Here is a 12,092-nt window from a genome sequence, read left to right as displayed (position 1 = left end):
CTTATTCAGTGATATGAAATTTGACATGAACTGACTGGCGCCTATTTGAGCTGAGTTGTTCAGTGCCTGGTGTGTTTTTTTTCAGTTGGAGTTGGTAGCTAGGTGCCATGGTAAAACCTAGACACTTGATCCCTGGAAGATTTCACCGGACAGCCCGTCCTCTCTTACTGTGACGATGCCAGCTGTGATCCGTGATAAGGAGGACTCTGAGTCCTCCTCAGAGGACGAGCAAGAGTAAGTGTTTGTACTACAGCTGTTCACAATACTCTGAATCACGTGGAGGTCTCCTGCAGTCAGCATGAAACACCTCTACCCACTTCATATAATTACTGTCCTGTGATCTTATTTTCTTTTTCTCTTGTCATCTTTATGCTCCCTGCAGTCAGTTCAAGTCAAGTCAGTTTTATTTAGCTCAGTATCATGAATCACAAGTTTTCCTCAAGTGTCTGAACAGGCTGCTTTTATCAAAATTACAATGATGAGTAGGATATTGCCCACAGTTTGTGGACATGGCTGTCTGAGTTGCTGGGGTGTCCTTTAGTGTCACTAAGGTTCGCAGCCCACTGTTCCTCCTGAAATACGTCACAAGATTTCCCTCTGAATACAGTATGAATGGGACATCATGCAGACCAAAAGCATTGCTCATTTTCTTTGCCATAGTGTATTGAACATGTAATGCAATCTATGCAGGATTACAGAAGATGTCCTAAGACCTGTTTAATCTTTTATGCCAAGATACATTTAGACAAAATGAGACCTTCATTTTGCATAATTCATGGTAGCTTAACTGAATGAGAAAGAAGAGCTTCTAGTCTTCAATCATAGCTGCAACAGTTGGTCTATGCTATGTTGTCTCTGCCAACTAATTCCCTCTTAAGCTATACTTAGTCATACTGTACCTTAAAGTGAGCCACTGTGCCACCTGCTTTTAGACTAATTTCGATCTCCTGAATTAGTTTGCTTAGTATTAGGGTTTAACCTCCAGGTGACCGGTGCTGTTTTTGTTCACACTATCACTACTACCGTAAAAACACTTTTGTGTTTATGATTTTTATGTTATGGGAATGTAGTATTTCCAGTACACCCTGCCTGACTGCAGCTTATTTCCAAACAAACTTCGCCTGTGAATTTGATTTCAGCGTATTTAAATTCCTCTGCTTAACTCTGACTTGGATGTTAACACTTTATTTTACTATTAGTCGACATTAACATGATGTAAAGCTTTTACAGTTAAAGTTTATGACGACAGACAACCCTAAATAATGCAAAGGACAACAGACTATTGCATCACAGGCAAATACAGGAGACACATAGCACACGTGAACACCACCACATGTAAGTGCATGTACAAGTACTGCACATGTATAATGTACATATGCACAGTATAAAGCAACTTTGACACTTTTTAAACTCTTTTATTGCACTTGATGAATAGAAAAAGATAATGAACTCAAGGACAGATGCTTGATAATATTACTATTACCAGTTACATTACCATGCAGATTTTGTCGGCTTTGGAGACATGTAGTATTCAGAATTATTGTTTAGGTACTGTTGATAGTCCATTAAACAGATTCTAGTAAAAACACCATATATTGTTAAGTCCCTCGCATCACTTGGAAGACTAATCACGTTATGTGATACTCTGGAAAAAAAAAGAAGCATGTCTGGTTCAAAGAACTTTTCCTTTTTGGTATTATTATCATTTCTGTCAGCAGCTCTGAAATATCTTGTTGAAGAACCTGCAGCAAAGCCACCACAGTGAAAGAGATAACTGCCATATTGTCTGACATACCTGGATACTTAAGCTAGCAATTGTTTACATGCCTCTCCCCCTTATCGAGACCGGCCATGCCTGATTGAGTTCTACTCCATCCTCATGCCACCTTATCTTATTTTTAGCCCCTGATAAGCAGGCAGTGTCTGGTACTATCAGATAGTCCGCAGTTCTACAAGGGTGTTTGTTAGTAAAGTACGCGGGTTTGTTATTGCCCAGCACCTCCTGAAACTGTGTGTGGTTCTCTGTCTATCTGCCCGTCCGAAATAAACACCATGTCAGGATACATTCCCGGAGCATTAGGTAAACTACCCATATAGGCTCGTTCACATCATCTGCAGATGAATGCCAGATTTTGAGCTGTGAAATTCCCCCCAGAGTGCATCTCCATGATATTGTTACTGGGAAGTGTTTTTTCTCTGTGTGAAATGTTTATTTCTCAAGGACATTTAGAAAATCTGCCTCTAACTGTGACTGTGTATCATCTACTCGTTTGTCCAAAAGAGACCATACCTGCATCGCCTGGAGCGGCCTCAGTAAGACCATCCCAGTTCTCCTGTTTTTCCCTGAAGCTGCTGTTTCAAAAGATGGCATCATCAGCTCTTTTGGAGGTACGCTACAAATTGATTATGAGAAATGTGAAGATAATATGATTAAAATCTGATGCCTGTAATGAGTTGGATACTGAGGATATTTTGTGTTTCATCTGCCCAGAGCGATATCATATGGCCTTCAAGATTGTGCGCACAGAGAGCCGCCTGGTACGAGGCCTACTCACCAATCATGGATTCCATGAGGTAATATTCTCCACTAAATCATGCTAATTTAAAAGATTGGCCTAAATCTTGCAAAAAAAAAGCATTGTTTTTTAGCTGCACATGCTATTTTTGTATTTCTTTTGACTGATAATGCCGATGTCAAAGCTCGGGAATGTACCCATGGAAAAAAAAAAACAAAATGACCTCAAGAGCATTAATCCTGATTCATGAGGGCACACAATCCCCATTATTGCTCTTTCCAAGCAGTTACAATTAATTCCCTTTTTATTTCATTTCAATGCTTCTTGACTCCCGCTAACCCATCATCAAAGGCAGACGAGTGTCTACCACAGCCGCGTCAGAGCCAAACTTTAATAAGCCTTTATTGCAAACATCTGTCTCTCCCCTAGACACTGAGCGGCCATGTGAATCCTGCCTCCTAACGAAATGTTGGAATAACACAAAACAAAACAGATAAAATAATATGAGGGTGATGAAAATCTGCGAGTTGGCCTTCCCTTTGAGATAATTTCTTAAGAGCAGGCTTTATTTCTCCAGGTTAGCGGTAGAGGGTCTGATCTGCTTATTAGATTTAATTTAACCGAGCTGTCATATATGATTGACATCAGAATATAATACTGCTGCTGTGACTGGAAACTCTACAGAGCTTATGCAGTCCGAGCTGCAACAGTTATACTTGGTTTCGAGGCATCTTTTTTTGAATGCACTGAACCTAAATGATTTGATCCAAGTCTATCATTCTGTCTGTTTTCCAGGTTCACCCAAATAGTAATGACTTTAACCTCATGTGGACAGGATCTCACCTCAAGCCTTACATACTGCGCAGCCTTCAAGACTTCCAGAGGGTCAACCACTTTCCCAGGTATAATGGAGTGCTCAAATGTTGGAGTGTGTTGCCTCCGTTTTCTGTGTTATAAATATCACCAGTGAGCCATTCTAAGCCTGTCAGTTCAGGCAGCGTCTGTGTTGGCCTCCACAGCAGAGCGCATGTAGTTTGGACCGGTGCCTCTCTGAAACATGACATGAATCATACTGTCAGGCAGAGGGCGATCTGTTGCTGTTATGTATGGATGTATTTTTGTTCTGTCAGTGTCGAAGCTGGAGGGTATTTTAAACCGGAGGCTCTGCTCATTTCCAGATCATATGAACTGACGCGCAAAGACCGCCTGTATAAAAACATCCAGCGAATGCAGCAGACTCATGGCTTCAAAAACTTCCATATTGTTCCTCAGACCTTTGTGCTTCCCTCAGAGTATCAAGAATTCTGCAGTAAGACGCCTCTCACCTGATCCTGTTTGATAAAGCAGACTTGCTCCTCATGATATATTTGCAATCAATACGTTATACATTTGTCTTTCTGTCTGAATCTGTTCTCATCGTTCCTGCCTCAATCGCAGATTGTTTTGCCAAGGACAAGGGCCCATGGATTATTAAACCAGTAGCATCTTCAAGAGGGCGAGGAATCTACTTGGTCAGCAATGTGAGTGATCTTGCCAGCTGGAGTCATCACTCCCAAACTTTCTTTTGTCAACTTTTGACATCCCATCACAGATTATTGTAAAGGTTTATTTTCATTGTAAATTAACCTGGCACTATTTCCTCAAATGAATGTTTTGTTGTTTAGTCTATAATACATCAGAAAATAGTAAGAAATGAACACAACAGACTAACAACTGAAGATATTCAGTTTACTATAGTGTAAAACAGGGAAAAGCAGCTTATTGTCACATTTGAGAGGCTGGATTCTAAGAATGTTTGGCATTTTTGCTAAAGAATTGATATATACACTACTCACAAAAAGTTAGGGATATTTGGCTTTCAGGTGAAATTTCAGGATGAACCACCACCAATACATTTCCTGCTTCAGTTAGAATTGGTATTTAAACAGTCCTCCTCATCATGCTGTTCACATTCTGACATCATGAGACCAAGACGACACCTAACTATTGATCAGCAGCACCTCAACACTGGAGGCTTCAAACAGGTCCTCAGACAGAAGTGTCCACTGAGCTTAGAGGGTCACAGAGTGTCATCAGCAGGTTGCAACAGAGATACAGAGACTGGAAGAGTCACAGAAAGGAGAATCTAACAGGAGAATCTAACAGAAAATCTAACAACAGTGGGGGGTAAACGAGGGTAAACGTAAAATTGGGATGTGGCCAAAGGACGTCCACTCCTCTCCTTTCTGTGACTCTTCCAGTCTCTGTATCTCTGTTGCAACCTGCTGATGACACTCTGTGACCCTCTAAGCTCAGTGGACACTTCTGTCTGAGGACCTGTTTGAAGCCTCCAGTGTTGAGGTGCTGCTGATGGTGTCGTCTTGGTCTCATGATGTCAGAATGTGAACAGCATGATGAGGAGGACTGTTTAAATACCAATTCTAACTGAAGCAGGAAATGTATTGGTGGTGGTTCATCCTGAAATTTCACCTGAAAGCTGAATATCCCTAACTTTTTGTGAGTAGTGTATATATACAGTGCTGTGAAAAAGTATTTGCCCCCTTACAGATTTCTTCTGTTTTTACTTTATTGTCACACTCAAACCAATTTTAATATCAGACATAGATGACCTGAGTAAACACAAAAAGCAGTTTTTAAATGATGATTTCATTTATTAAGGGACAAAAGCTATCCAAACCAACCAGAATTCATGGTTCCATCAATTACGGCAAGTTGTCCAGGTCCTGAAGCAGCAAAGCAGCCCCAGACCATCACACTACCACCACCATGTTTGACTGTCGGTATGATGTTCTTTCTCCGAAATGCTGTGTTAGTTTTACGCCAGATGTAACGGGACCTTCCAAAAAGTTCCACTTTTGTCTCGTCAGTCCACAGAATATTTTCCCAAAAGTGTGGGGGATCATCAAGATGTTTTTTAGCAAGTGTGAGATGTGCCTTTGTGTTCCTTTTGGTCAGCAGTGGTTTTCACCTTGGAACTCTCCCATGGAGGCAATTTTTGCCCAGTGTCTTTCTTTAATTACTTTTTCACATAGGGCCAGGTTGGTTTGGATAGCTTTTTTCCCTTATCATTTTTTCCCAATCATCATTTAAAAACTGCTTTTTGTGTTTACTCAGGTCATCTATGTCTGATATTAAAATTGGTTTGATGATCTGAAACAACTGTAAGTGTGACAAAAAAGCAAAAACAGAAGAAATCTGTAAGATATACTGTATATATATATATATATATATATATATATATATATATATATATATATATATATATTTATATTTATCTCCCTTAAATCTGGGGGTCAGCATTGACCTAAAATAAACCTGTGTGTTTGAGGATGGAGTGAATATACAGAAATCTGTTCACTTAGAATTGTGTTTCTTATATGCTTTTTGTTTGTTTCTGTGTTTATAGCCTGTAGAGCAGCACTGAGTGTGAGGGACTGAAACAACATATTGTCTATAATAACTGTGTGTTTATGGACCCATGTGGGGACAGAAATTGAAAACAAATCGTGAGGATGATGATACATAGGCGGAGGTTTAAACCAAGTCACTCTGCATGTGAGATCTGTTTGAGTAAAGCTGTGTGTTTAAAGGAATAGTTTGACATTTTAGGAATTAAGTTTATTCCACTGATACCACTCATCTGTAGGATAATGTTGAAGCAACAACACACACTAGAAACAGAGGGAAACAGTTGATTCTTATGCTAAGCTAACCAAACCAATTACTGACAGTATAAATCTCTTTTCTTTTTGTGTGAACATTTTCTTCTGATTCACATGTTAACTCACATTCACAGTAATGTCAAACCTTGTGGGAGTTGACTGCGTTGTGGGAGCATGCTGACTGAAAAAATACTGTATGAACTAAAACAGTCAGCTGTCCAGATGTTATTTGTGTGTGTGTGTGTGGGGGGGTGGGGGTGGGGGTGGGGGGTGCGGTACTGCTGTCTTTGAAATAAGTATCAACCAGAGTTTCAGACATTAATAAGCTTTCTGGAGTAAATCACACTCTTCCAAGGCCCTGGCTTTTGGAGGAGCTCAACAAGGTTCTCACTCTTGGAAAACATATGCACAATTCTTCTTCTTCTCAGGCATTTTTATGAAACAGTGGAAAGAATGTCAGGGCGATATTTGGAGAGAAGAAAGAAATACGTTCATTTTTTTGGTTCAGGTTTTCTCTGAACTGTAGCCAGAGCTGAGGTTACCCCCACTCCCCCACCCCCTCCATCCCATCTCTTCTCAACTCCACCACCTGCAACACATTTCAACCCCATAAATGACCCATCTCCCACCACCAGATTGTGTTTTTATAGGCTGTTAATGAACGGTGACCTGCTATGGCCAGTGTCACTGCAGTCTCCAACTTTTCTTGATCTGATAATTCTTTGATGTTAACAGCAGTGTCACGTCATGTATTTGGAATTCAGCATTAAATGCTGTTGTATATGAACGAACACATGATGGAGTGCTGTGAAACACAAAGAAGCCATCTACTCTCTTCACCATAGTAAATAATCTACAATATCAGTTGTTATGTTACCTGGTTAAGTGATGACAATTTCCCTTGTGAATTTAGCTATAGTTTGAAGAAGAAGAAGAAGTTACAGTTTGCAGGTTGAAACCTGTTAAAATGATTATGATAGATGTGGGCTTATCTTCCTCATTGTATTAATTATATTGTCTTTTGTTTCTGTGTGCTGTTTGCAGCCCAATCAGATCTCAATGGATGAAAACATATTGGTGTCTCGCTACATTAATAACCCACTACTGATAGATGGTGAGTTACTCTTTGCCACATAACTGCTGCAGATGCTGAATAATCTGCGCAAATTACCCCAATTTTTTGTTTTTGCTTACAGAGTTCAAGTTTGACGTGCGGTTGTACGTGTTGGTGACTTCATACGATCCACTCATCATCTATGTGTACGAGGAGGGCCTGGCTAGGTGAGCTGTGTTAGGTTATTTTGACTTGATCACTGATCTTCTTGGGGGCAAAAAGATATTACAGCACAGTTAACATTTAACAACAAATATACAGTGCAACCCAGATTGAATTCAATACAGCATGCATTTCTGCCACTGCTGAGTTTGTTTTCTTGGTTTGACTTGACAATATAAGATATAAATAACATTTAAAAGCACTGCCTTGCTCATGCACTTGAGGAACATCCACTGGATTCAGTGCCCAGAAGAGGGCAGCCTTAACTTTTCAGACCAGCTGCTGTGCAGCGTGTGTTGTGGTAGTGACTTTGAAACAAAGCGCTCTATTGTTCCAGTTGTAGGATGTGCTTATCAATTTTGTTGTCTTTTAGTAAATGCTCTTTGCACTTGCATTCAGATCATTTATTAATCTAAGAAGAGGCTGTTGTCAGGCGCAGGTAAATCAGGAGAGGGTGGATGATTTATAGAATGGCTGGCTCTTCCCTTTGTTCTGATAGAGGTACGTGTTGGAAACAGGGTGCCACCGCCCTTTTGTTTGCTGGCTTGATTATCAACTGTGAGTAATAAATCATGGCCAAATTCTGAATCCCACTTTTATCTCTTGACATTCCTTTGAGTTGTGTTGGTATTCAGGTACACAGCGCATGCCAAGGAATTCTCATTATTGCACATGTGGTATCCACTCCTCTCAAACATTGCCAGAAACTAATCTCTCTCCAAAGTGCCCCTATCATTCGTTTAAGTGTCAGCCTTATGAATGTGGTCATTATGGCAGATAGATATGTAGTGAAATTGTTGGATGACAAGTTAAGTTTTTTTTTACTTATATAAATAAACTGTCTGTCTACAGATTCGCCACAGTTAAATACGACCGGACTTCAAAGAACATTAAGAACACGTTCATGCATCTCACTAACTACAGCTTGAACAAAAAGAGCAGCGATTATGTCAGGTAATTTCCATTAGTGATGACCATGCATTGAATGCGGAGCTGTTATTGGAAGCTTGACTGACTCATCCATTTATTATAACTTCAGTGTTTGAAGTATATTTCCTCCTTTTCAGTTGCGATGACCCTGAAGTTGAGGATTATGGGAACAAGTGGAGTATGAGTGCAGTGTTGAGGTATTTGAAGCAGGAGGGGAAGGACACCACATGTGAGTCAAACCATCATTTTCTTCCCTTTCTCACCCTTTTCATCTTTTCCCTTTTGTTTTAACGTCCATGGTATTGCGTCCATGCAGATTGCGATTGCAGTTGCATTTATGAACCTCTGCTCACTTCTTTCTTTCACTTTCTAACAAAAACAGTTAAGCAAAACATTTCAGCTCTTGAATGCTACAGAGAAATCATCTCTTCATTTTGTCTATTCCAGTGCTGATGAGACAGGTGGAGGACCTCATCATCAAAGCTGTACTGAGTGCTGAACTACAGATCGCCACCGCCTGCAAGATGTTTGTTCCCCACAAGACAAACTGCTTTGGTAATCATTTCATATTCCTCCTAAAAATGCTTTTCAACGTACAGTAAGTCTGCCTAAATCTATTCCACCAAAATTGAACACGTTTACGACTGTGCTGATCCAAACGTCAGTGGCTAGTTTGAAGGTGAAGAGCATCAATAGTAAAATAAGCTGCCCAGCACAACAAAATGGTCCTGGACAAATTCCCTTTCCTGCTCACAGTGCAGATACACTCACACACACTTACTCATACTCATTCACACTGTCACACCCCTCACATTTCCTTTCAGTTTCATATTCATTGTGCAGCAGTTCCTCTATATTATTTCTCCACTGAGCTCAGCTGGGGCTGTAGACAGTCATTCCTCAGAGTGGAGCCTTCCTGCCTGTTGCTGCCCTCTGACCGGCTGCCGGGTCGTGGAGGGCCTATTGACTGAAGCAGGAATTTGCTTCCTCCTCTCTGTTGCCATTCAGGTCTGCCTGATTTAGGCTGACTGTTTTCTTGGCTGCTCCGGCCTAACAGCGGGCTCGTGTGAACTCCATTTTGGAGCCATTACCCATGTTAGTGTTGGCACTAATTGTCTGCGCTCTCGCTCTCTCTCTCTCCACGTCTGGCAGTCTCTCTGAGATTTGGGGTTTGAAAGCGAGCATATTGGCCAAGCCTCCCTCAGCACTGCTGTCTCTTTTTCCTCTTCTCTCGCTGTTTCTGTTTGTTTATAATCCTCCCTCTCCTGCTCACACTCTCTTTCACCTCTCAGATGTTAGAAAAATAAAGGGCTTTGCAGTTGTGACAGGCTTCTGTAGACATAATAGCCCCCCTGATTGGTGGTTGTTTGGGCTGTATCGGGCGCGTATAAGCATGGATTCACACCATCAGACAGTCGCCTGCATAAAGATAGTATCTGCACCCTGAGCATCACTGCTAGGTTGAAATATCACATTAGCCAAGGATATGAATGTTGACCATGCAGGTATTTATGTGGCTTACCAAGCCTCAACCTGGCTCTCATACACACTGGATAGACATGAATAAACAACAAGATGACACATATCTTTGGTGTGAGAGTGAAAATCAGAGATGGAATCCAACTTTGTGCTCATTCTCATTCAGTCACTCGTTCAGGTTGGCCTGGAATAAATGCACATCCCCATGTCCCATTCACAAACATGCTTTATGGAGTGTCACAATGACTAGAGGAATCGAATTGATATTCACTGTGTCACATTTTTTATTTTGGTTCTACTCAGTCCACATTGGGTTTGAAATAAAACAATGAAAAACAGAATTATGACTATTAGCTTTGAGGCTGTTTGAGGGAGTTTAGATCTGTACTGAGAGAACAATGTTGAAATCCTATACCTAAGCCTATATGGACCTGTATAGACATAGATACTACAGCAGTGTCATTGTGTAGTACAAAAGCAATTAGGCTCCACACCTTTTACTAAGACACATAATACACTGTGGTCTGCTGCGAACATGCCTATCACCCTTCTTCAGCTGTATCAGTTTACTATTGAATTTAGTGTAATTTTGTTGTCTTCAGATGGCCCCAAGCAAGTTAATTGCAGCATTCATAGTCTGTCTACAGGATTATGTTTCCAAAGAGAGACTCTGATGGATCAACAGGACCACCCTCATCTTCTCTCTGTTTATCTGTCTCTCACAGTGTGGTAATGTTGCATGCAAACTCCCTGTGCATGCTTGAATATGTATGGACAGTATGAATACAGAGGCATGTAGGAACCAGTGTAAAGCGCATGTTTTACAAACACACGGGTTTGTCTAAGCTTCAGGGAGTCCAGTCTAGTATCTTCGTGTGTGCTCAGCTCCTACTGTCCCTTTCATGTGCTTATCCTTGCCACTTTCACCAATCCTTCTGCAACCTACCACTGCAGCTGCCTTTAATAGTAAACAGGCAAAGCATCAGAGTGCAGGGCAGCAAATGCATGCATGTTAGGGCAGTGAACGTGCTGATAAAAGCAGCCATTGTTTAGAGTTTTTATATGGTCTTTGGCTTATCTGGAAGGGAGCCATGCAAGATCATAAAGCGCATTATAATCTTAATTTACTGCAAATTGTTCCCTGCCATTTTAATGTCTATTAATGGATTTAATACATTGTTTATTGTTTTCAAATGGGATTTCTTCCCTTTGCTCAAATTGGACATCCGTATCTAAACGGGCATACTGTAACAAAATCTTTTTATAGCTCTGTAATGTCTCATGTGGGAAGAAATAAAAACAGCAGATTTTTCGTTTTACATCGGTAAAAAGCGTGCGCGCGTGCGTGTGTGTGTATGGGTGAGTGTGTGTGTGTCTGTGGGGAGAAAATGCCACCCATGCAGCTCCTTACCGCTGCTGTGTGATTAATGGACAGGCTTTTTGCTGAGGGATGCTGATTACGAGATGTTTTGACTAAGATCTGATTAGCCAAGCCAAAGGCCTATTTTATTACACACAAAACATTCCACTTACTGGTCCTGTGTTCCACTGAATGTCCCTCATTAAGTGCTGAGTGTGGTTGGATCCCCCGTCTGTGAACCGCTCTCCCTGTTTTACATTTGTCAGATACTCCCACACTTCACTGCAGTGCAGTGTTGGTATGCCCATGATGACAGTGTGGATGCTGTATAATGCAAAATGTTTTTAAGAGTGATTAATGGATTGGATCCCAGTATTATAATAAGGCAATGGAGTGTTAACTGAAGCTTTAATTTGTTGTCCTCAGAGTGTTTTCATGATTGTGGCTCCAAGCTGCTCTGCTGTGCTCCCGGCAACAGCAGTGAAACAGTTCAGCAGCAATAATTTATCTCAGAATGATGCAAGAGTAATTCAATTGTCCTCGCCTATGAAGAAAACACACATAAACGAAATACTTGATGTTTCTGTTGTTCTTGTGGGCCAACAGGCTGCATGGCCAGGGTGGGGAGATTATTGTTTTTGGGCGTTTGTCTCTTGTGGTGAAGTTTCCAGCAGCGCCTATCCAATAATAAAAAAAATGCTCTTCATCATCCCTTCTCTCTGTCACACTTTGTCTCTCCCTCCCTCTTTTATGGGTGTGATGTTCGCTGCCTCTCCTCTCCTTGTCTGTGATGCTTGTTGTGGGTTCTCTGCGGGCACATTTAACAGCACTCCTCCAGCAGCGGTCGAGCCATAGAACAAACGTGTCTA

General features: G+C 41.1%; 1 protein-coding gene across 1 annotated transcript in view; it reads left to right on the top strand.

The window, feature by feature from the left end:
• The first annotated feature begins 89 nt into the window (after positions 1-89).
• Positions 90-12,092, top strand: part of ttll5 (tubulin tyrosine ligase-like family, member 5) — a 44,070-nt gene continuing 32,067 nt past the window's right edge. Inside the window, exons 1-11 of the mRNA XM_070841967.1 lie at positions 90-234; positions 2,282-2,388; positions 2,492-2,574; positions 3,312-3,418; positions 3,695-3,825; positions 3,954-4,036; positions 7,223-7,292; positions 7,375-7,459; positions 8,307-8,408; positions 8,522-8,613; positions 8,832-8,939. Coding sequence (XP_070698068.1) covers positions 176-234; positions 2,282-2,388; positions 2,492-2,574; positions 3,312-3,418; positions 3,695-3,825; positions 3,954-4,036; positions 7,223-7,292; positions 7,375-7,459; positions 8,307-8,408; positions 8,522-8,613; positions 8,832-8,939 — 1,027 coding nt within the window. The 5' untranslated portion in view covers positions 90-175. The remainder of the gene's footprint in view (positions 235-2,281; positions 2,389-2,491; positions 2,575-3,311; positions 3,419-3,694; positions 3,826-3,953; positions 4,037-7,222; positions 7,293-7,374; positions 7,460-8,306; positions 8,409-8,521; positions 8,614-8,831; positions 8,940-12,092) is intronic.

Source organism: Pempheris klunzingeri, chromosome 13 (genome assembly GCF_042242105.1).
Source record: "Pempheris klunzingeri isolate RE-2024b chromosome 13, fPemKlu1.hap1, whole genome shotgun sequence".
NCBI lineage: Eukaryota > Metazoa > Chordata > Actinopteri > Acropomatiformes > Pempheridae > Pempheris > Pempheris klunzingeri.
This window is presented reverse-complemented; position numbering and strand designations above follow the sequence as displayed.